Source organism: Suillus plorans (genome assembly GCF_016647745.1).
Source record: "Suillus plorans strain S12 chromosome Unknown HD556scaffold_60, whole genome shotgun sequence".
Taxonomy (NCBI): Eukaryota; Fungi; Basidiomycota; class Agaricomycetes; order Boletales; family Suillaceae; genus Suillus; species Suillus plorans.
In genome coordinates, this window is record NW_024537444.1 from 47,343 (window position 1) to 71,422 (window position 24,080).

Below are 24,080 nucleotides of genomic sequence, written 5' to 3' on the forward strand. Positions count from 1 at the left end.
ATGCACTGTTCGGGCCATTGGATACCCAGGCCCCATCAAGCAGATAGACAACTGAACGATCTATTGTGCAGCATATTGACATTCTTACCTTCCAGATCCCTTCTCCGTCTGGCTCGTGCTGCGCAGCTGGACCGGGTCAATATCGCGAGCTGATGAAATGTACCTCGGAAAAATATTCGTCATCACCCAGTCTGAAGCCAATTGGGTTCCCTGTTGGACCTTTGCAACGAATACTATGGTTGCCTAATCAGGATGACCTTATTGTCAAACCCCTCCCGGTCCTACCTATCGGAAAGGTCGCGGCTCACCTGATGTAGTCCCACATGTATCCGCTATTGCTAGCTTTTTTATTGTTTACGTGTCAATGCATCTCTGGGCGTGGCAGACTTGGTTTCTGTGACTGGTACGTCTCGGTCTGAAAGTGACAATTAGGCAGGGATATGCGGAATTTTGTGGAGTTCTTTCCCCCGTCAAGTCATGGTAGAAGTGTATATATAAGTCTCCATTCTATGAGCTCAACCAACTTTTACCTCTCGTCCATCAGCAGTTCATTCAGCTACCATCTCTCATACAACACCTACTCGTAAAGTCACACCCTCGTCATTTTTGCATTCCCAAAGTGCAATGGACTCATTCTCAAATATCCTCGCTATGTTGTCCGCTTCCAAGGTCGACGATAAGAGTAGTAGTACATCGTCGACACCAGTGGAGGAGGAGTCGCAATCAAGCTCTGGGGGTTGTTACTGCGTCATTGCATGAACGCGATGTATACTGTCTCATTCATATATGAATGTAAGTGGTGACATTTATTTAATCTGCGGAACGATAGCTTACCATCGTTGGTTGCAGCTCCAGGCACTGATAACTAATACAGTGCCATATCCTCTGTAGTGTTTAAGCTACAGCAGGGCTTAATGGGCGATACCACTTACTTATTGGAAACACACTTCGTTCAGCATGTTTCGACTTTTGCTCACCATTTTCGTTTTATTATTTCGTTGAGTTCTTCGGAACTACTTTGATATCTTAGATGCGGGTACAAGAGATACATTCGAGACTCGAATATTCTGGTAAACGCACATATATTTATCTGTAGCACCAGCTGGAGAGAATGGGCATTTTGTTTTGCAGAGTTATATCTATTTCCCGTTAGCAGCTACCCTTGCTAATTTGCAACTAGTATACTGCCGAGCCCAAAACTATATGCACATACTATAATGAGCATGGACGATTTCCACAACTTCCCCTAGTGATACAGAAGGATCCAAAGCGACTGTCTTCGTTCGATTGGTCTGACCACGGGAGAGTCGAGACTAACAACTACTTGTGTTCAGCATGATCAAGATCAATCATGCAGCTCTCGATCTCGATCCTCTTCATACCTTCACCAAGCCCCTCATTTTTTGCCTTCGTGTGACCACGAACAAGTGCCACAATGAGCTGCTCAGATGGTGTATCAACCCGGAGCATAGCGAACATTTCAACCGACTCGGAGGAGACACTGCGGTGCTAGGATTCAAGATAAGTCGAAGTCTGACAATTGACTGACTACAACGGAAGACGTATAACAGCCCCTGTTCAAGTTCCTGGTCCATTAGACCTCACAATTCGTTCTGTATGGCGGTTGTTGATATCTCATTTCCGGCGCATACTGTCTGCCCCGCGATCTGTCTATTCAATCAACGCACATCTGAATATAGGTGGATATTGGCTAGATGGTGAGAATTTAAATGCGTACAGTGTGCTGAAACTAAATGTGCATCAGTGCAAGCATCGTAATCTAGACACGAAACCAATAGGCACTAGCTTTGGCGAGGGCAACAATCAATCAAGTTGTGCCTCGCACACTTTGTCGCAAATTGCAGGCCTCCGTCGAGCAGCCACCTTGACTTCATTCTTCTCCATCTGCATAGGTGAGCAAGCCACGCCCGAAAGAATGTGTCTACTGAGGAACCAGGTCAGGAAGAATGCAGACATTCGTCGCCTTGCGAGCTAAGGGCTGCACACGCATAGAGCACATATGGGCGATGAATGGGATGGGTGCGTGACGAGCGGCTACGACCAAATACTGGCGTGGAAATGAAGGTTGGAAAACGAACGGTAATTTCAGTGGGGTACCAATGACCATGTTGTAGTTGCTATCGTCAAGCGGATGAGACGATGCCTCCAATAGTGTACATTTCTTCTTGCGATTCTTCGAGTACCCACTGTCATGATTTCGATCAAATGAGGACATACCGCCTATGTCTGCTGGACTGTGAGTTGTAGTGGCTAGCTAGAAAGTGTTACGAATGCTCGTGACGGGGAAAGATGATGGAGTACAAATTGGAATGTGCGTGGGACCTGTGCCCTGCGGGAGCGGGGCGTGAAGCTTTGAAGGCTGAAGCGAGGGCATCATGCGGCCCGGCGCATTCAGCGAATGTCGTGCAAGCGCTTTGAACACAACTCATCTGCGGCATGGGGAAGAGTTAATAAGCGTCTTGAAACACATGATCAGAATATAATAGAAACCGTGACATAGTAAAATGTGATCATTGTCTTTGCATTTTTATTTCTTCGTAACCTGAATAAAATGTTTGATGCTCACAAACATTTGGTGCGAATCTTCAGCTTAAGGTTCGCGCTATAATCCCTATAGCTAGTGTGAAGGTGACTGGATGGAAATTTTCAGCCCCCACTATTAGTAGGGCCATATAGGTTGCTGGCATTTTCATGCGAGTTGATATGGTGGAACAATACGTACTACGCAATATCCAATTGCAAGTTATCCCAGGATGTGGCAGTGCGATACATCCCACGGATATAGTGCGCTTGGTATCCGATTCGGTCTTAGTACCATATCTTTATTCAAACTTGAAGAACGCCGAGTCAATGATTGAGCGGACAGTGATGACCATGATAAGGCGAGTTATATTTATTCCTGTGTTTCTTTTCTTACCTTGTTAAAAGTTATCAGTGGGGTGTTACACCTCAAGTTTGGCCAGCAAGGTCAAGAGAATACAAACACTTGTTGATGATGCTTAGACGCTTGATCAATGACGACACGGTTTCACTTATGGAACTCCTGAACTGATACATGTGCACCGCAGGACAGCAAGAACATTTGAAAATGTGTGGAAAACTCTGAGTTGCCGACATGATGACATCACGAACGACTGTTGGGACTTTTCTGATGGACGAATATCCTGCATGCGACAGTGATACGGGTTTGCAGAGCCACGCTCCAAAATTAAGTCGAGGGTTTCACTCTTTCCTTCAAGTTCATATCACATCACTGGCGATGCAAGCGGTGCGGTGGTATATTTACCTGAATGCTATCGTTATACATGGTCCCCCACGAGTCGCTCAGACCTACCCCTCGAAAATGACTATAGTCTCAAATGATTCCAGTTGGTGGCCGCTGGTCACTTGGTCACTTGTTTTCAGTTATTGGGCGGGTTCGTCCTCAGTTTGGTGATGTCTCGATCTAATCTTTGACTTGCATTTTTGCAGTTGCCGCTGGCATCGTAGTGGTATATGATTGGGGTGAGCGGGATAGTGCTCGGAAACTGCTGACATGCTTACCATGATCACTCCAGTACTAACACTTGGACAAGAAGTAGGTCAATGTTATCGCTGGAACAGGACCTCGCTAAGAACGGTCATAGATTGAACTGATCTGGGTGAGTGAGAGAGTTCCATATCAGAAGAAAAACAAGAAAATACACTGAATTTGCGACAGAGGCAACGTTGGTCTCTTATGACGGTGATGTATCTGGTTGTTCGTACCTCATGTTATACTATAGTGGGTTGGCAAGTTGTGCTGACTCCAAAATGTTCTAGACACGTTATATTGGAATACCATATTGTGTGTACGTGTCGAGGCCAATGAGTTGGCACTGTGCTAATAGCTCATCTTTGGGAATTAGTGCCAATGTTCTGAGTATGTTTCATATCTACCGTGTTAGAATATTCTGACAATGCAGCACACAGTACATATGCCATCGGTCTCGCTGACAGATACAGTGAGTAGTCCACAATTATCTATCCATATCCAATGAATACGCTCATTTGTAGGGGTGAGTGGGATTTTGAACATTGAATGTGGCTCAACACAATCATTCAATAGGTGTGAGTCGGAACATTGATCCTACTATGAGGGTGATCACTAATTGTGCGTTTCACTGTTTCAGGCAATATTGTGAACTATGCATTAGTGGGGATAACTGCGGTTGTAGCTGCCTTGTTGGGCGGTGAGCTACCCAGCTGCAATTTCTCAGTGATATTAACCCGACTGAAACATGATGCAAGTCATCATGATTGTTCGGTTACATGCCATGTATCAGAGATCTAGAATGATGCTTATATTTCTTATTATTATCTTCCTGGCTGTCGTCATCACCTATGGAGTAATAGAGGTAATAGTACTCAAGTATACAATAGCAGGTAAGCTTTACTTCTTGACTTGAACCCAGCTCATTGGACAAACACCAGAGGAGCTGATATTCTCTGGCACATACATGTGCGATTACGGATCTGAGAGGGGAGACCAGCTTATGAACCCAATGATCTGGGTGCCCATCTCCTTTTGGGAGGTTCTCGTACTGTGTCTTTTAGTCTGGATTGCTGTAAAACACTTCCGTGACCTGCGACGACTCGCCCCATCGACAGGATCGACCATCAGGGACTGTTTCAGAGTGCTGATAAAATCTCACGTGTTTTATTTTGCAAGGTGAGCTTGTAATGTGAATGTAGTTATCTTCAAGTTTTTCTGCTCAAATTGCGCACATGCTAGCTTTGTCTGTGTCTCCTGCCTCCAGCTTGGTTATATCTCTCCAAAGCTCTCGGTGCGCTGTTCCGTCGCTGGCATCTACATGAACTACTGATCATTTCTTCAGAATTCACATTCTACGGGAGCTCTGATACTCAATGGTGTTTCTAAGATTTTCTTGGGCGTGCATATCTTTGTGCTGGGGCCGCGCCTCATTCTCAGCGTTAGAGAATACCACGCCAAGATCGTGGCCGACTCTGATGCAACAACAAGCATGACTTCGATTGTCTTTCAGGAGCATGTACATGTGTCAACTAGCAGTACTGTATGACACGGGTACGGGAGATGCTTGTTGGGTGCTTTGCTGGGAGGCTGCTTAAAGTTTCGTCGTGGTATTTATATAACTCATGTATGTTCTGATGGTAACCGATTTTTTGTGTTGATTAACACTGCCACTAAGTTGGGCTAATCGCCGAAATGATGCATAAACGAACATCTTGCAAACATCCCAGTCTGTCAGTGATCGATACTGACTGGGAAAGGAGTATACCTTGCCCAAACAATTCCAAATTTACGTTTAGACTATGTGCTATGCAGGTTCGCGCTTGCACAATGAATGTTTGGGCTGCGAGCCTTCAGACACGTCTTGCAAATTTTATGAGATACTAACCGTATGGCCAGAAGAGCCACTCGATCTTCCTGGTGCCTCAAGTTAGTGTGTACTCAGGTGTGGCTGAAATGTGAGTACCTCAGTTTAAGACGAGCGGCGCGTGTGCAGATGCAAGTCGTACGAGTGTCACGAGAATCGCGCGCGTGGCGAAGACAGAGCGTAATCGAGAGTCTGAGAGCGAGTGCTGACAGGAAAATGATCGGAGACTATCTGATCGAATAAAATTGGTTGCATAGCGTACGTTTAATTTGACGAGAACACATACAACTTTAACGGCTACTTGTGCCCTTCGGTCAAGATTCACGCTGATGACATGCTTCACTTTTGCTTGCGGGCGAGACCATCTACTCCAGAGCAAGAATGTCGATAAGCGTCATTTTGGCAACCGAGTCCTTCGAATCATAGTGTCGGTCTCAAGGTGCCAGTGAAAACGTGGTGTGTGTTGACACGCTTGTCATATCTGGAGAGGCGCTTTGAGTTCCTCTTGACCACAATTGCTACTCAAATACTCACCATCGACTTGTGTGCGATTCCCTATCGCAAAAAATCAATATTTTCCTTGCTTCCGAAGTCATTCGAGATAGACCTGTTCTCCTCCCAACCAGTTTCTTCTAACAGTTTTAAGATCGCTACCGCATCATAGAGCGGGTATCTCAAGAGATTACATCTGTCAAACGCGTCCGTCCTCTTGTTCAGTACTATAGCCGCAGCTGGTGGCCTCCAGAATTTGATTTATTTGCCTATTCGCCTGGCTTTTGCAGCGATGCGTCGTCGAGGCTCAGAACAAGATCTTTCAAGCGAAAACATTTGAACAAAAGAGGAGCTCAGTTCAGCTGGCAGAACCCGGACGCATCACGTGGTCGTAAAACACGAAACAACTGGAAATTAGCATTTGATCATCGACAAGACATGGCAATAGTCTTATGGAAAAGATGTAGTGAGTAGCTTATGCGGTTGCCAGGTGTGTTGAGTTCAACTCAAACAATTGGCATCTTTTTTTCAAGTGCCAATCCTCGACTACATTCCTTGTTCCGATTGATCTGGAGGACTTCTCATATTACCGACCTCATCTCCGCCCAGCGCCCCCGAGATTGAAACGGGTCGGATTGCAGCAAGCCCTCATGAGCGGGTTACATACTGCAACGACTCTAGACAACACGTTCATGGTTCTTGGGAGGCTGGCCAAGCTAAAGTGCGCCAACCTGTTCAACTCTTCCCCAAACTGGCTTCGAAACCTCTTTACTCTGTCCCTACGGTAGTGCATGACCATCATGATGAGGCTCTGGATCCCCTTCTATCATTCAACCGCAGGTTTAGCTGATGAAGATTACATTATCCGAAATTTCTCGAAATCGAATATCACGCTCAGCACTGGGTTGATGGTGATATGGTCGTTCTGATTTCTAATTCCGTTCGTCGTTTCGGTTATTGTGACGAGTCCTGTCGGATAGTCTGGGGGTCACATACACCCGGACAATCGGACTTATCATTTCCTACGGGCTAACCAGGGCATCGAACCATCCGGAGTTCCCGGACTCTACTCGTGGCAGCTGTTGCAAGCCAAACGAAAACAGATGTGACTCAAAATGACTCTTTCGTGGTTATCTGGCTTATTGATTGTCAAATCAAAGTTTCTTCTCAGTTTACCAGCTGGCCGATCCTTTTTGGTGCTAGGAAAGGAGTTCATCTACATTCTCATGCTCTCTTCCTCCTTACACTTCTTCCCCTCAGCAACACACCATGGTCTTCATGCACCGCATTGCTCCCCGCAGCTCCTGAAGTGATTTTCCGGTGCAATACTGCCTCATGCCGAGGTATATAGTATCTCCGAGGTGAATTGTCGTGAAGATGGTGATCACGATGACGAACTCGTGAGTGTTTAATTGTGCACATGTTCGCTATGTGCTCGGATAAAGATAAATCCATCGTACAGGAAAGGGTGGAGTTGATGAAAAAATTAATCGTGCATGCACCACGATGGTGTGTCGTGTGGATTGACGAGTGTAACGGGTTGGAACGAGCTGCATTGTTCAGCTCCCGATTCAATTTTTAGTGTCCTATTTTTTTTATTCAAGATGACCGATCGATCGATCAGGCCTTGCGCAGTTGTTGAAATGAGGCATGTACCCACCTTGGCCTGCTAAATTACATCGCCGTGACGAATAGATGACAAACATCTGCGGACTGCGGTATTACGCTCATGGCGTTTGCCTCGCACGATGCCCTTGAATATTTCAAGTCTAGTACGTCGAACTCAATTTCACCATGAGCAACGAATACGCAGACAATGGCCAATAGGGATAAAATAATTGTTTTACCTCTTTTGGTTTTTCTTCAACCTGACGCGCGCGCAAAGGTTTAAAAGTAGTGGGTCATAATAGGTAAACATTGTTCATTCTCCAGGTGCTACAGATAATTATACATGTGCACTTCCCAGAATATCCGACAGTCTCAAAAGTGTTTCCTATACCTACACCCAACAACCTAGCTCCGAAGAACTCCGAAAAAAACACAACAAAAATGGCGAACGAAGATCGAAAACATGCTGAACGAAGTGTTTTGTAATAAATAAAGTGAAGTGGTGGTATTACTCGTTAAACCCTGTGCCGTTGCTTAAACACTACAGAGCATGTGACATTGTCCTGGTTATCAAGGAACAGTGTCTGGAGCTACAACCAACAACGGTAACTACCATCGTTCTCCGAATCAAATAATCATCTTCACTTACGTTCGTGTATGAATGGAACAGTGTGCATCGCGTTCATGCAATAACGCAGTAACAACCTCCGGAGCTTGACTGTGACTCCTCCTCCACTGGTGCTGACGATGCAGGGCCCCTTTCCTCACCGTCAACGGACAGAATAGCGAAGATGTTTGAGAATGAGTCCATTTCTCTTTTGGGATATAGGGTGCGACTTGTACGAGTAGTCGAAGCTTGTATGAGATATGGCAGTTGGATGAACTGCCAGTGAACGGTGAGTTGAGTTGACCAAGATCGAATTGTCGACGCCCTTATATACCTTCCAACTGTAACAATTTCACCATTGAGAAAAACTTGGCGAAATCCCGTATAAATCCTCCGTCCTAATTTCATCAAGTATCACTGTCCGACTGAGCCCTATCACACGCCCGCCATTGAGATTCCATCGAGGTAGACAATAGACTTATAAGCCTAACAGCGAATACCACTGTATCGTGTGACGATTCCGATGGGTAGGGGGACAATAAGGTCTTCCTAATCAGGCAGCCGTTGGAAGTAGTATTCATTGCACGGTTCAACGTTTCAAATTTCAACTCTGTAATGATGACGAATGTTATTGGACGTGCCTTTTCAAGTGCCTTGCACCCTAAATGTATTGTTCGCCGAGATTGGTCGACCATATTCTTCACGTTGAAGCTTGACCTGGGGCGTGAACTTTATCGGCATCTGCGCTCCGAACATGATCCCAGCCAGCCAGCCTGAGTCACATCAGGAGTCAGGAGTCGGGACGTCACGGTGACCCACCAGTGTTCTCAGAGCACGAGTTCCTGATCATATGACGTGCCATGACCAGGCTGCGCCACGATTATCCCGAATGCTACGATGAACCCGGTGAAACGAAAAGAGGCTCGCAGCGTCAGGACTCGGAAACACGTTTCATAGGGAATCTGACAGTGTCCATTGGATGAAACATCACGGCACTGGCACATACTCGAGTTGCCTATTCGTCGTCGACAATGCCACAGCCGGGGTCACTGCCAGGCTGTAGATAGGCTTATGACATATCTGATTGTCGTCCTGAGACCAAACTCCAAGAAACGATCAGTCGAAGGTGTGCAGGCCCGGGGTAGAATCTCACACACAAAGCGTTTCAACTCGATCAATCCATCGCGAGCGGTGCATCGCTCATTCACATGAGTCTCAAAGAACACTGAATTCCATTCTGCACGCGATAGTACGAAGACATTCGTGTGTTGATGGCTTGTCATATAGTACACGTTGAGGGAAAAGAATTTGGATACGGTCATTGCATGTTGGACAGTGATAATGCTTTACGAGTAAGGACAGAAAAATGTGCTGCGAGAAGAGTGTAGGTAGCATAGAGTATTCGTGGTGGTAGATAATTACTGCAATGTTGAATTGTAGTTTAATTCGGGGACGAGGGTACCTCAATTGAGTGGAGAGCGTAGGCGGTGGGATCGTGGCAGCATAGCATCATGTGTGGTCGTTGCTAGAAAATGGGTGTAACTAGTTGTCCTCCGACTTGGACCGCACGACTATTGTCTTATTACTGGCAGTATGCTGGAGGGTTTTCTTGTCTCCAACAATCCCAACTCCGTGAAGGCAGAGCGCTGCCAGCAGCGCAGCTATTCACCACAACAATACAAATCATCAACAACGCACTCTCAACCCAGGCCGAATTTGCAGTACTCACCCATAAGCGCAAATGAAGCGCAAGTCCATTGCGCAGACCTATAACCTTTAAGCTGTGCGGAACGGGGCGCGTTGGTGCCAGCAGAGTTGAGGGTAACACCAACGTCAGCAGACTCGTTTTTAACCACGATGTTGAACACAAGCGTGGATACGGCAAGTCCGACTGCAATGCCGAGCTATTCCAAAGAAATTGAGCTTAGAACAGGACAGTATCAGTTGGTTTGACGCTACTTGCCTGTGCCATAGTTTGAAACATAGCTCCAGCCACGCTGCGCTCGTGTGGGAGTGCGATTTTGGCGATGAAAATTGTACCAGAGGAGTACACAAAATCGGCTCCGAACACGACAAGAACCGCGGACGGGAAACCAAACGCCCAATACGTTACAGTTGGGTCGATCAGCGCAAACAGGACGGCGGCAGATGCTGTTAGTAGTGTTCCGCTTACTGGACGACAAATCAGCTCCACATGTTATGATGATCCTCGCACAGAACCGTACCTGCAAAGACGATTAAAGGCAATTTGCCAACAAACATTGCAACCAAGACATTGCACAAACAGCCGACGACGAACATTGGGATGAACCGGAGCATGGTATCTATAGGTGAGAGCAAAAGGTAGTCCTGATAGTACAACTTAAATGGAGCGGAGTCAGCGTTTCCATTCCTCCGGGTAGAGAAACATGGACATACCTGAACCCAGAAGCTCCAGCTCATGAAACCGCTCCAATTCAGGAACGCAATGACGAGGACGACAGCCATCCGGCCCTTTGCTCGCGTCCAAAGCGAAAGACTCATCAACGGCGGTGGTCTCCATGCGGACGGTGCTCTGGATGGATCATCTATACCTTGCTCCAAGTATCGCTCCCAAAGAAGGAACAGCAAAACCATGATAATCCCGACAATTAGAAGAGTAATAATGTCTGGCAATGATTATGCAATTCAGCAATACATGACACAGAAGAAGTCTTTCTTACATGGAGTTTTCCAGCCCTCAGGAGCAACTTCTCCTTGACCAAGTACAAATAAAATTAGAACCAAACCGACGGTGATGAGGGAAACACCGATCCAGTCGACAGCTTCCGCCGAAGTAACATCTGCATCGAATGAAATCATGCCGGAAATACCCGTGAGAGCAGACATTGCTGCAACCAAATAAAATGGAGAGCGCCAGTGCGTCCTTTACGAGGATATCAAAAATTCAGCATCTGATATGAATAACATAACGTACGATGTTATCTGTGTGAGGACACCGCCGATGATCATGCCAAATGCGCCGCCGACAGGAGCGCCCGCTGCAAATGTCGCGAAAGCTATTGAACGCATTCTAGATGGAGGGAATGCGTGGGCCAGGATACCGAGCTGACAAACTGCATGAGAATTCGAGTTGGAAGAATTATACAAAATGCTCACTGCAGACGGTATCGTAGCAGCGGCACCCGTGCCTTGGAAGGCACGCAAAACGACGAGGGTAGTACCACCTGTGATGACAGTGTAAATGGCTGGAGCTGACGGACAGATGGGTGGCACTCACTCTGTGCAAAGCCACAACCAAGAGAAAATGCGACTTGAGAACAAGTACCGATCATGAAAGCCTTCTTCCGACCATAGATATCCGCCAACCTGCCAAAGAACAAGAGAAAGCAACCCTAAGAAGGAAGTAAGCCGGGATGTAGAAAGATAAAGAGAAACAATGATGCACCGAACTGAGGGAATAGGCCGATACGAGCCACTGCAGCTGTTCTTCCTTGATATTCAGGTCCCTTTCAATAGTCGGGAGGGAGATGGAGACAGAACTGGTATTAGTGACCTATCAAGCCAGCCATCATGAAAAAATATCGCAGATTATGATTACAGTGAAGACATACGTTGACCACCATCGCAGCGGTGCATGTCGCGATGATGAAGATGGAGCGCCAAAGACTGCGCTGTACGTCATGTTGCTTGGCCTTCTCGAGGCCAATGAAATCTTGACGGATTGGTGAACGGGTAAGCTCCTTGGACATTACTTGACGTGTTTCCCGGAAATGATAGTACAGCGCTCGAGGGAGGATAACCTGATATTCATCATGGGCCGCAATCGAACGATTAAACTCGAGGACTAGTGCTGTTCGGGTCAAGAAAAATCCCCGTTAGCTCGTGCGGAAGCAATTCATGTGTAATTATTGATTAACCGGATCTTGGCAGTCTCTCGACTTCCCCTGTGTCAGAAAAATCTAAACGTACCTCGGAAGACTTCTATGGTTTCCAATAACGTTGTAGTAGAGACAATTAATGAATAGTGGTAGTCATAGTGGCTGATTTTGAGGTCACGACTTGACCTAAAAATGTAATCTGTGTGCTAAAAATGACAATTTTATTTGGCCGTACAGCCAACAAATACGTCATGCTACTTTGACACGGTTTTGCAAAAACTTGCCGCCTCTGATAGGGAACCAGAAATTGCCTTGCAATCCATGGTCGCATGACCATATGCAAGAAGAGTAGGCACGATGGCATGGAGGTAATAAATGTTAATGAGTATTGAGTACCGCCGGCACAATCGGCAATTCAAATACCGTGCTTCTACAAAAGCTTCTTTACCAAATCTCTCGACCACTGCTACGGCACTAGAGCATGATGACTGGGGATAACAGTGAGAGCGTAGCCAAAACCAGCGTTGACGTCGGTTGGTGCTTGTCCATATTACTATGACATCGTGTTTCTCTTCTCATCCCTACGCCGGTGACTACTGATCACTGGCATGTGCTCGGTTCATTACCCACTGCTTGTCCAGAAGTACTACAAGTATTACCACGCACCCTCTTTATTTCACGGTCATGAGCAGTGCCAGTAGTTGAGCCTGCAGTCGAGACAGTCTCAAAGAACACTATATTCCATTCCATGTGCGATGATGGCGTGTAGATACCTTGTGAGTACATACCAACCAACCAGTGGTAAGGCAAAAGCATCTGTACGCAACCACTACACGTCAAATAAATTAATCAAGAAAGCAACGCCAAGATCAAGAAAAACCAAGAATAGTGCTTTACGGATAAAGACAGAGTGTTAGAAACGAGTGTAAATAGTATGGATCTTTCGCGGCAAAAAAGAATTAGTCCAATGTCGAAGTGTAGTTTGATTCCGAACGAGTGTACGATTGAATAGAGAGGGTGGGATGATGGCAGGACGGCACCATGTGTCATCTTTGGTGTTTGGGGACTGGGGGATGTGAAGCACAACGAGGGGCGGATCTAGCCATCCTTGGATTCAAACCGCACGGCTATTGTCTGATCACTGTCAACATGCTTGAGAGTTTTCTTGTGTCCAACAATCCCAACGCCGTGAAGGCAGAGCGCTGCCAGCAGCGCAGCTATTCACCGTGACAATACAAATCATCAACAAAGCACTCAACCCAGGCCGAATCTGCAATACTCACCCATAAGCGCAAACGAAGCGCAAGTCCATTGCGCAGACCTATAACCCTTCAGCTGTGCGGAAAGAGGCGCATTGGTACCAGTAGAGTTGAGGGTAACGCCAAGGTCAGCAGACTCGGTTTTAACCACGATGTTGAACACAATCGTAGATACTGCAAGTCCGACTGCAGCGCCAAGCTATCCCATAGAAATGGACCTTAGAACAGGACACTATCAGCCAGTTTGATGATGCTTGCCTGTGCCATAGTTTGAAACAGAGCTCCAGCAACGCTTTGCTCATGTGGGAGCGCGATCTTGGCGATGAAAATCATACCAGCGGAGTACACAAGATCAGCTCCGACCACGATAAGAATTGTGGACGGGAAGCAAAACGCCCAATACGTTGCGGTCGGGTCAATCAGCGCAAGCAGAATGGGGGCGAATGCTGTCAGTAGTGTTCCGCCGACTGGATGACAAGTCAGCTTCACGTGTAATGATATTCCTCACAAAGCCGTACCTGCAAAGACCACGAAAGACAGTTTTCCAACAAACATTGCAACCAAAAAGTTGCACAAACAGCCGACAATAAACATTGGAATGAACCGGAGCATAGTTTGCATAGGCGTGAGCAAGAGGTAGTTCTGATAGTACAACTTGAACGGAACGTAGTCAGCGTCCTCGTTCCCCCAAGGCAGCGGGACATGGACATACCTGAACCCAGAAGCTCCAGCTAGTGAAAGTACAGGAATTAAGGAATGAAATGGCAAGGATGACAGCCATCCGACCCCTTGCTCGTGTCCAAAGCGAGAGACTCATCAATGGCGGTGGTCTCCATGCGGACTGTGCTCTGTATGGATCATCTATACCTTTCTCCAAGTATCGCTCCCAAAGAAGGAACAGCGAAACCATGATAATCCCAACAGTTAGAAGGGCAACAATGTCTGGCAATAATTATGCAATTTAGAAATACATGACACAGAAGAAGTCTTACATGGAGTTTTCCAGCCTTCAGAAGCAACTTCTCCTTGACCAAGCACAAATACGATCATGACCAAACCAACCGTAACGACGGAAGCACCGATCCAGTCGACAGCTTCCGTCGAAGTAACATCCGCGTCGAATGAAATCATGCCGCAAATACCCGTTAGAGCAGACACTACTGCAACTAAATAGAATGTGGAACGCCAGTGCGATCTTTATAAGAACATCAAAAAATCAGCGTCTCGCATGAACAACTTGTGACGTACGATGTTATCTGTACGAGAACACCACCGATGATCATGCCAAATGCACCGCCGACAGGAGCTCCTGCTGCAAATGCTGCAAAAGCTATTGAACGCATTTTAGACGGAGGGAATGCGTGGGCCAGGATACCGAGCTGATAAACTGCATAAGGATTCCGGATCAAAATATACAAAATGCTCACTGAAGACGGTATCGTAGCGGCAGCACCAATGCCTTGAAAGGCACGCAAAATAACGAGGGTAGTACCACCTGTGATAATAATATAAACGGATGGAGCGGACCGATATATAGGTGGCACTCACTCTGTGCAAAACCACAACCGAGAGAAAATGCGACTTGAGAGAGAGTTCCGATCATGAAAGCCTTCTTCCGACCATAGATATCCGCCAACCTGCCAAAGAACAAGAGAAAGCAACCCTAAAAGGAAAGTAAACCCGAGTGCAAGAAGATGAAGAGAAACAAGTACGGACCGAACTGAGGGAATAGGCCGAGATAAGCCACTGCAGCTGCTCTTCCTTGATATCGAGGTCCCTTTCGATATTCGGGAGGGAGATGGAGACAGAACTGATATTAGAGACCTATAATCGACAATGAATAGCAAGCCATCCTTATGATTACAATGAAGACATACATTGACCACCATTGCAGCGGTGCATGTCGCGATGATGAAGATGGAACGCCAAAGACTGCGCTGTACGTCACGGTCCTTGGCCTCCTCCAAGCTAATGGAGTCTGATGAACGAGTAGTAAGCTGCTTGGACATTACTCCTCGCGTTTCCTAGAAATTTGTAAACAGTGCAGGGTGCGAGGGAGAACAATTCGATATTCATAATCGATAATTGGTCGCGACCTAATATATGCATCGTATGTGCTGGTAGTGTTGGCAGAACCCGGTAGTTTTTGCCAGCTGGTTCAATGATCAAACCGTACCTGGCTAACGATAGAACGCGAATGGCAGAATTGGTGGAACTCCAGGTGATTTGAAAGACTCGCGAAAACGTGATCTGTATTTGATAGCAATGCTTAAATACCAGAGGTCCCTCAGCCAACCTTGACAAGAAATTTTGACAGATTGGAGACTCTGGCGACTTTGACATTTCGGAATGTCAGTATTATGTCACGGAGAGTGATAAGGCTAATTCCATTCAGCCCGTAGCCTGCCCTAATCATTATTCAATTCACTTGAAGAACTGATCACCCGTAAATTAATAGGACCTAGTATTTAGTTCTACCGTGCAATTCAGGCTACTTCAAAGTATAGGCCTGGCAAGGCCACTCAGATGACTCAAGTTTCGGCGACCGATGCCATCGATAAGAAAAAAACCCACGACAAACGCCATAATGTCATGTTATGGCAAAACTCCAAGGTTGGCAGGAGAACTAGTCTAAAATAGCACACTGCCGGAGTTGCAAATCGCTCTTACAAGTAACCGGCTGCGCTGATCCTCAGGCTTTCAAGTTAAGCTTTATCGGATATGGTCCATCCTAAGTAGCGGCCGCCGCCCACTAGCTAGCGCCATCCTTGGTACGATCATTTCCAGTACCTCGAAAAAGTTCCCAACAGTTCTGCTATTACTGGATACGCATGCATGCGCCGGTACCGCGCTCACATCTCGACAACTCTCGCTCTAGTGCCAAAATACAGCTTTGAGATCGTGACAACGATCTGCCTAACCATCAGCCGTGCTTCGCCGACAGGCTCGGACGCTTATTTGGAATAAAACGGGCATTTGATGTCGGTGGGCTTCTTGGAGCGGAGAAATTGGATGCGGAGCGGGTTGAAACGCTGAACGAGGAATAGTACTCCAGGTGAGGTTAGTATCATGATAGCGAGGACTAGCATGTAAGTGTCGCTGATATCTGATATCTCCACTAGGACCGTCGTTGATGGACAATTTTACCATTAGAGTTATCCCACTCGGCAGGACTAAGATACTCAGTTCTGCCCACCGCACTACGTGCGCCGTGCGCGATCCATAGCGCAAGTCAAATCAGACGTTATGTGAAAGAAGGAACAACCGTTCCTCAACCTTTCAGCCAAATGAGGATGAATAAATTACTATCGTGACATCGCCACAGTACCAACAGATGCTAATGTTCTACAGGTAGGAGAAATGACAGCAACAAAAACATGCAATGCCAGAAGTCCAAAACGAGAGGAGTGTGCGGGTACAGTAATGATTATAACATAGGGAGACCATTAATGATAACAATGTTGAGATTTGGTTTTGTGAGTGCCTGCAGGTTCTGAAACGTACACGACAGAAACAAAGACATGCAATGCCAAAGAATCAAAACGACAGCGTACGCGGGTACGATAACTATCGTCGAGACGATTCATGGTATAAATGTTGAATTTGGAATCGTGCGTTCCCATGATGAGGTGCGGTTGAATGAATAAATCTAAAGGGGTGCATGTGCGAGTTCGTGATGGCATGGGTACCGTTGGTCGTTCCTGATAGGTATTGGATATCGAAGTCTGGCTTAGTTGGGCATAGGGGATATCTCAGCGCCGTCAGGCTCGTGCTTCATAGCCATAGTCTCATCGGAATCAACGTGTCTGATGACCCTTTGGTGTCCAACGATACCAACACTCCAGAGGAAAAGCGCTGCCAGTAGCGCACCTATAATGACAGGTAACCGTCAACAATACGTTCTTAAAATAAGTCTATTTTTCGGTACTAACCCATCAAGGCGAATGATGTAGAGGTCCACTGCGCATCCTTGTACCCCACGAGTTGTGCAGACATGGGCGCGTTAGTGCCGCTAGCGTTAACAGTAACGCCGAGTTTGGCAGACTCCTTATCAACCGCACTATTGAACACGATCGTGGATATAGTTAGACCGAAGGCCGTGCCAATCTAATCAAAAACACGTTAGTCTACCATAGAACACCGTTAGTTCTTTCACACGACTTACCTGTGTCATAGTTTGAAACAGAGCTGCAGCTACGCTGTGTTCATGTGGGAGCGAGGTTTTGGCAATGAAGATTGTCCCGGCGGAGTACACAAAGTCGGCGCCGAACACAATGAGAACCGTGGATGGGAAACAGAACGCCCAATATGTTACGGTCGGGTCGATAAGGGCAAATAGGATGGTGGCAGTTGCCGTCAAGAGCGATCCGCTGACTGGACTACAAGTCAATTTCACATGTTAACATTCCACACATAGACACTTGCCTACAAAGATAACCAGGGGCAATTTGGAAACGACCATTGCCACGAAAAAGTTGCATAAACAGCCGACAATAAACATGGGAATGAAACGGATCATAGTCTTGACCGGCGACAATAACAGGTAGTTCTGATAATACAGCTAGAGCGGAGTCAGCAATGTCCTTCCCCTAAGGCGGCGGAACATGAACATACCTGGACCCAGAAGCTCCATCCAATGAAAGCACTCCAATTTAAGAACGCGATGCAGAGAACAACGGCCATCCGGCCCCTCGCCCTAGTCCAAAGTGAGAGCTTCATAAGTGGTGGCGGTGTCCACATGGATGCCGCTCTTGATGGATCTTCCTCGATGATTTGTTCCAGCTTCCACTCCCAAACTAAGAATAGTCCGACTAAGATCACCCCGATCACTAAGAGCGCGATGATATCTGTTGATTATTTTAGCCTATGATCCGGGTGGTATTGTGAGATTCTTACATGGAGTTTTCCAGCCATCCGAAGCGATCTCTCCTTCACCGAGTACGAAAACGATCAAAACCAAACCGATAGTGACAAGCGAAGCGCCGACCCAGTCGACACGTTTGACGACTTCCGATGAGGGAACGTCAGCATCGAATGAAATAAGACCGGAAACTCCAATGAGAGCTGAAGTTGCTGCGGCCATATAAAATATAGAGCGCCAGTGCGTTCTGGGTGGCAGCGTGAGAACTACAGCATGTATCAGCAATACTGATGATGACGTACGAGGTAAGTTGAGTCAGGACACCGCCGATGAGCATGCCAAATGCGCCACCAACAGGAGCACCCGCTGCGAAGGTAGCGAATGCTATCGAACGTGCTCTTGATGGTGGGAAGGCATGGGCTAGGATACCGAGCTGAGAAAGTGAGTGAGTACTTTTCCATGAAAAGTATTTCAGAAGAACTTACTGCGGATGGTATTGTAGCAGCGCCTCCAACGCCTTGGAAGCCACGCAACACGGCGAGAGTCACACCATCTGTGATTACGTTATGAGTGAACGGAGCACGCGAACGATCGGAAAGGCGCGCCTACCTTGTGCAAAGCCACAACCGAGAGAAAAGGCAACCTGACAAACGGTACCGAGCATAAAGGCCTTTTTTCTTCCATAAAGATCCGCCAATCTGCCAAAGAATAATAGAAGACAACCCTAACACGAGGTGAGCCACCTTACGACAGACAAAATGGAAGCGACAACGCACAGAACTGAGAGAATATGCGGATACGAGCCACTGAAGCTGTTCTTCCTGGATATCGAGGCTCTTCTCAATTGTAGGGAGCGAGATAGAGACGGAGGTGGTATTAGATATCTACAGTCAAGAAAGATGTCACAAAAGGTCAGCGAGCAAAGGTATTAATGACACTCACATTAACAACCATTGCGGCGGTACAAGTGATGACAATAAAAACGGAGCGCAAAAGACTGCGCTGAGGGCCATTGCCCTTCGCGGTCTCGAGGTTACTCATCGAACGGCCAAGTTCCTTGCCGGAAGGAGTGGCGAGGTTTAACTCCTTGGACATTACTTTTCGTGATTCCCTGTTAAATTGAACGGTGCAGGGGAGGGAGAGGAATGCAAGAGTCTAACGTTGGTATCCAGCGGGTGACATCTGGGTTTTATAGGTCGCATTGCCGCAAAGTACTACTACTAAGCGTGTTTATCGCAAAGGCTAAGTGAAACCCTGATTCGGCAAGGAGCGTCCGGCACGAGCGCATTCCACTACTAAAAAGCATCACGCAAACATTAATCATAAACGGCTATTCTGGTCTCAGTCGAGGCACTGAGGAAATCGTCGGACAGCTATAGCCTAGTCTAGTATATCTGGTAACCAAAATGCTATGACCCGCGGCCGGCGATGCCACTAGTCCCACACATAATTACATGGCATTCGTCAGCACGCTGGTACCACATGTGTGAGCACGGAACCTTACTGAAAGTTCATGAGAGGACATGCTTTAAGGGTGCCTGTCGGCCCTACAGGAAAATCCCCGAACCCCACCTATCACATCCATCACCGCGAAACGCACCTTTAACGCATTTCACGTTAGACTCAGACTACTCAGATTGAGCGGGGATACGTGCAGATATATGGCAATAGTGCGTAAAAACAAAGCCTTTTTAAAAAATTAACGTATATAAAATGTTGCTTAACTCGGAGCAAACGTCGTGGCCGTGCCGTCCTATCACTCCTTGATCTTTGCGAGGATCTCCGAATCCTTGAACAAAAAGTACTCCTGCAAAACTCAATCAGCAAAAGCACCACCCATCCATATCAAGATAAACTGACCTCTTCGCCTACTTTGATCGAATTTCCTCCCCAGCCAGGGAGCAGCACCCGGTCGCCAGCCTTAACCTGAGTAGGAACGACGTTCCCATTCTTATTAGGTGCTCCAGGCCCCACGGCAATCACGGTCGCTTCAGGTAAGGGCGTAGTGGTCGATGAGGAAGGCAGGAAGATCCCAGAAGCTGTTTTCTACTCCACCGCACCGCACGACACCGCAAAAGTAGCGTCAACATTATGTATAAAACACGTCATGACTTTCGATACGTACAGTTTCGGGCTTGAATCGCTGCACCAACACACGGTCGAGTAGAGGAATGACAGCCTTAATGGTCTTGAACGTTGCCTGAGCAGCCTGGAACACGTCCACCGTCAGTATCCACATAGACTCGTATCTAATATATCGCGGTCACTCACCATGGTTTGAATAGAAAGCTGGAGACGAAGCGGGTGGGCAAAGCTGAAGGAAAAGTTATGCACACAGAACTTTCCCGATTTTTTGGCCGTTTTATTTGGTCCAGGCAAACATCTTCTCACCAGCCACGTGGTCTCATGGACGCGACGCGTCTTGGAACTTCGCCGAAAACGCCAGAAACAAAATTTTCTCGAGCATACCTCAAACACACCTAGCTCGAACACCAACCGAAAAAGTTCATTATTAATGTGATGAGATGTAACCCTACTACATGTTATGATGCCAAACAAAATAATATAATAGTTTCAGATTCGGAGTACCTTGTTAAACATTCAAGTTGATCCCGACGATTACTGGATAGTCGTACGTGGGTAGTAGCTCGTAATGCAGGTATGTATGTACTATGTATATATGTATGCACTAATGAATGAAAGAAAGACAGGCAGTTATATAAGGGGGTAATGCGCGTTGTAGGCAGGGTTGCGCGTTGTAGGGTGCGCATGCGTAGAAGGGGGGTAGTTAGACACGTAAATGCACACGTGCAAGCATCTGTGAGCCGAGCATCGTGCCCTTCACCCCAGAACCATATCATCACCACCAGGAGGCGTCAAATCCCACGTCTCCTGCCCACGCCCCCCATCCTCCCGGACCTCCCCACCACGTCTCCTCAGAGGCGGCTGCCACCCATTATGCACAAGCATCATCCTCGTTTCCCTAAGCACGCCCGTATCCATAGCTCCAGAGACAGTCTCTGCCCTCCTTCGGTTTGGTATCATTCCAAATCCAGATCCTGATGGACTCCCTCGTCGCGGTTGAGGAATAACAGGCTGGGGCTGATTGGTAGGAGGAAGAACAGCACCGCGGGGTCGGACAGTCAATTGGGCCGCAACAGGTGGAGGATTCACGGGCGGGTGCAACATATGTTGCTGAACGATATGATTGGCAGCAATCGTTCCTACAATCCGTTCGCGCTCCCGCAGTTGTCGTTCTCTCTCTGCTCTTCTTTCCGCACGCGCCTGGGCAGCTTCAGCAGCAGCAACAGATGCAGGCGTCTCTCCATCACCCTCCCCATGACCATGATCCGTACCGTGTTGATGCTCCGTAGGTTCCTCAGCTTCATCTCCCTCCTTCACACTACACCAGAATCGGTGTCCTTCGCTCCATGCTGTGCTCTGACATTCTTTGCCACAATATTTTGCTTTTCGGCATCGTCTGCATTTTGCAAACTCTCGCGGATAGGTCTCCCAGCGCCCACACAGCACTATACTCACTCAACATCGACTCACTGGTAGGAAATAATAAATCACTCACTGTTTGCACATTGCCGTATTCCGCCCCGACTATCATCCTTCCGACATGCATTTCGCATGATCACACCTGCCCAGTAGGATATTTCTGGAGGAAGCTTTGGTGGCGGTTGGGGCAGCTCGTTCTCCGTCAAGCTGGGGCGGAAAGTAAACCGCTCTACGAGAGAAAATACATTTGTCATACGTTGGGGTTGCACCGGAGTAGTAAGCGGCGCTTTCTCCTTCTCCTTACCCCGTGCAGTAGCGGATGCAAGTGCGCGAAAGAACCCATGTTGTTCTTTCGCTGGTGGCGTAGGTGAAGGGGCACTGACAGGAGCAGGAGTATTCCGCATCCCACTGGGTCCAGCAACAGGTTGCTGTTGAGGACGAGGGCTAGAATTAGCAGCCGCAGGATGGAATGATGGGCGTTGCTTATAAAATGCCTGCCGCACATGCGGATACTTGCTAAGATAAGCGAGGAGCTGGAGACTAAAAAGCACGTCTTCGTCCCTGAACGGACCCTGGTCGGGATCGCGGTGCTGGTGGTGATGGCTCGGAGTGCGCACTGTGTGCATGGTGGCAGTTGGAGTAGGGTGCTCGCCACGATTCGCAGCTGCGCCCTCGCGGGCAGGTTCTTCGCTATGCGGAACATTCGGCAAAATAGGGGCCGCGGGGAGGGGAACAGCCGTGGCACGGGGCGTTGCATCTGGGGCAGTGCGAACTCTTCGATCAGCCAAAGGGACATCAACTCCACGGAGACCTCGCGCAGGAATCGTCTCATCCATGGCCCCTGGTGCACCAGGAGGCGCCCCCATCGCAAAATCATCATTTGGCTCCAATGATACAATACCGTCTTCTACACCCACTGCCATTCCATCTCCACCCTGTTCATGGTGAATGATTATATGTGCGTCCGCATTCACTTGAAGAGGTGCAGGTCCTGGGACTGCATCTGAGACTATACCCACAGCACGGCGTGGACGCTGAGTGAGCGTTATAGATCGTGAAGGCTGCCGTACACGGGGTGCTGAGACAGGGGGAGCTGCACTGTCATCAGTATCTTGCGACATATCGACGTCTGCGTCACCATCATCCTCGGTTTCTGTTTCAGGTCTTGAGTTGTCGGTCGATTCATCAGGTGACGCGGTAGTAGGGCGGACACGATGAGCCCTTGCACGCATTGTGGCAGGTGCGATTGCGGGATCGTCCCAAACACGGCGAGCAATTATGGTACCGCTGCGTTCACGAGCATTGACCAGGACAGTTATAGTCGGTGTATCTGTACCTTGAGGTGTGGGATTAATAGATGTTTCGGCAGAAGTATCTGCCTCATGAGATGATGATGAGGAGTGACGGGTATAATAAGGTCGTTCGCGTGTAGCTACTTGTACTTGGACGGGGGCAGGTGTTTGGCCCAGATGCACAGAAATATTCGAATAGGAAGGTTCGGTACCGATATCCGCCATTGTTGCATCCTGAAAGAGGATCAGTGAGGAGATGACATATAACACAAAGACAGACATCTTGAATTGAATCGATACGGGATGTAATGAAGTCTGTGCGGTTAGCGGCATCGGCGGCGATTTGACGTTGGAGTGCGCGGTGGAGCTGAGTTGCTTCTTCTCGCTGTCTTTGTTCCTGGAGTGCGGCCCGACGGGCGAGGCGATGCTCGCGAGATTCACGAGGCAAACCGGATGCGCTTGAACTGGGACCGATGGCAAACCCTTTATGAGCTAACCATGACTCGAGGATACAACCGACTACTTCGAGGGCGCCAGCCTGAACGATGCGACTGCGGATCGGCTCGCTGCCTCTTATACCGATATTAACGATACTCTGAAGAGCCAAGCTAAATCGATAGGCGGCGTGCTTGTCATAACTTAAAGGGTTGATTGTTGGGATAAGCTTTGAAGGGCGTGAGTTTGGAGGAGAAAGACCGTAGATGTAACCAGGGATTTCTGGCGGAGGAGGACACAAGCAGTAATCATAAAGAATGCGCATAAGACGCTCGATTGCGCCGTCCATTGTCATGATCTCACGTATTCGGGCTGAAGTTGAAGTTAGATATGTAAGATGGTGTAAGGAGGTGAATAGCGGAAGTGGCGAAGATGTATCAAGACCTGAAATCAACTTAGACTTGAAAGATCATGGTTAATTTAACTGAACTGACCTCGTCTATCGTAGCATTGGGAGGTGATGCAAACACAAGCCCTATTCTGTGCGGGAAAAGCATGATTTGATTCGCGCATGGCGTGCGAGTCGACGACGAGTGTTATCGTGAATGTTGTTACAAGCGATTAATCGGAACAAGTGATGAATACTTGGTTCGTGCTCGCTGTGTTCGGCGATGAGCTCGAGGGATAAGGGGAAGGGATGTAAGGATGGGGTTTGTGGTTGAGGCGTACGATGACTGAGACGTTCCTTGTTTGTAATTGTTGT

At 47.6% G+C, this 24,080-nt stretch overlaps 7 protein-coding genes across 7 annotated transcripts; 2 read left to right on the forward strand and 5 right to left on the reverse strand.

Moving 5' to 3' along the window:
• Window positions 1-3,364: 3,364 nt before the first annotated feature.
• HD556DRAFT_1447100 (uncharacterized protein) lies at window positions 3,365-5,081 on the forward strand (the record flags this gene model as incomplete). Its single annotated transcript, XM_041307200.1, has 14 exons — window positions 3,365-3,437; window positions 3,493-3,525; window positions 3,579-3,598; window positions 3,648-3,662; window positions 3,722-3,760; window positions 3,823-3,851; window positions 3,909-3,922; window positions 3,966-4,004; window positions 4,057-4,110; window positions 4,173-4,232; window positions 4,291-4,397; window positions 4,455-4,711; window positions 4,775-4,826; window positions 4,878-5,081. The coding sequence occupies 14 exons, from the start codon at window positions 3,365-3,367 to the stop codon at window positions 5,079-5,081; spliced, it is 996 nt and encodes a 331-aa protein (XP_041156351.1).
• Window positions 4,990-6,241, forward strand: HD556DRAFT_1398594 (uncharacterized protein). The gene is made up of 6 exons (XM_041303767.1): window positions 4,990-5,246; window positions 5,301-5,375; window positions 5,421-5,630; window positions 5,686-5,880; window positions 5,934-5,954; window positions 6,007-6,241. The coding sequence occupies exons 2-4, from the start codon at window positions 5,367-5,369 to the stop codon at window positions 5,788-5,790; spliced, it is 324 nt and encodes a 107-aa protein (XP_041156352.1). The 5' UTR covers window positions 4,990-5,246; window positions 5,301-5,366; the 3' UTR covers window positions 5,791-5,880; window positions 5,934-5,954; window positions 6,007-6,241.
• A 3,297-nt stretch (window positions 6,242-9,538) lies between these two features.
• On the reverse strand, window positions 9,539-11,936 carry HD556DRAFT_815508 (major facilitator superfamily domain-containing protein). The gene is made up of 11 exons (XM_041311716.1): window positions 11,700-11,936; window positions 11,534-11,641; window positions 11,366-11,480; window positions 11,245-11,312; window positions 11,063-11,193; window positions 10,809-11,011; window positions 10,525-10,754; window positions 10,332-10,467; window positions 10,070-10,278; window positions 9,836-10,010; window positions 9,539-9,767 (listed from the first exon to the last, which is right to left on the reverse strand). Exons 1-11 carry the CDS (start codon window positions 11,835-11,837, stop codon window positions 9,649-9,651), a joined length of 1,632 nt encoding a protein of 543 aa, XP_041156353.1. The 5' UTR covers window positions 11,838-11,936; the 3' UTR covers window positions 9,539-9,648.
• Window positions 11,937-12,627: 691 nt separating this feature from the next.
• Window positions 12,628-15,234, reverse strand: HD556DRAFT_1494848 (major facilitator superfamily domain-containing protein; the record flags this gene model as incomplete). The annotated part of the gene is made up of 11 exons (XM_041308858.1): window positions 12,628-13,183; window positions 13,250-13,399; window positions 13,459-13,692; window positions 13,744-13,879; window positions 13,938-14,167; window positions 14,218-14,420; window positions 14,474-14,604; window positions 14,653-14,720; window positions 14,774-14,888; window positions 14,942-15,049; window positions 15,103-15,234. 11 exons carry the CDS (start codon window positions 15,232-15,234, stop codon window positions 13,065-13,067), a joined length of 1,626 nt encoding a protein of 541 aa, XP_041156354.1. The 3' UTR covers window positions 12,628-13,064.
• Window positions 15,235-16,665: 1,431 nt separating this feature from the next.
• Window positions 16,666-19,347, reverse strand: HD556DRAFT_815694 (major facilitator superfamily domain-containing protein). Its single transcript, XM_041311717.1, has 11 exons — window positions 19,029-19,347; window positions 18,863-18,970; window positions 18,696-18,810; window positions 18,572-18,639; window positions 18,389-18,519; window positions 18,122-18,333; window positions 17,840-18,072; window positions 17,651-17,786; window positions 17,391-17,599; window positions 17,158-17,332; window positions 16,666-17,095 (listed from the first exon to the last, which is right to left on the reverse strand). The coding sequence occupies exons 1-11, from the start codon at window positions 19,179-19,181 to the stop codon at window positions 16,956-16,958; spliced, it is 1,680 nt and encodes a 559-aa protein (XP_041156355.1). The 5' UTR covers window positions 19,182-19,347; the 3' UTR covers window positions 16,666-16,955.
• A 437-nt stretch (window positions 19,348-19,784) lies between these two features.
• On the reverse strand, window positions 19,785-20,643 carry HD556DRAFT_815713 (chaperonin 10-like protein). The gene is made up of 4 exons (XM_041311718.1): window positions 20,358-20,643; window positions 20,212-20,295; window positions 19,947-20,132; window positions 19,785-19,893 (listed from the first exon to the last, which is right to left on the reverse strand). Exons 1-4 carry the CDS (start codon window positions 20,358-20,360, stop codon window positions 19,843-19,845), a joined length of 324 nt encoding a protein of 107 aa, XP_041156356.1. The 5' UTR covers window positions 20,361-20,643; the 3' UTR covers window positions 19,785-19,842.
• On the reverse strand, window positions 20,464-24,052 carry HD556DRAFT_1398639 (uncharacterized protein). The gene is made up of 4 exons (XM_041303768.1): window positions 23,812-24,052; window positions 23,163-23,761; window positions 21,667-23,116; window positions 20,464-21,616 (listed from the first exon to the last, which is right to left on the reverse strand). Exons 1-4 carry the CDS (start codon window positions 23,888-23,890, stop codon window positions 20,928-20,930), a joined length of 2,817 nt encoding a protein of 938 aa, XP_041156357.1. The 5' UTR covers window positions 23,891-24,052; the 3' UTR covers window positions 20,464-20,927.
• Between the last annotated feature and the right edge of the window lie 28 nt (window positions 24,053-24,080).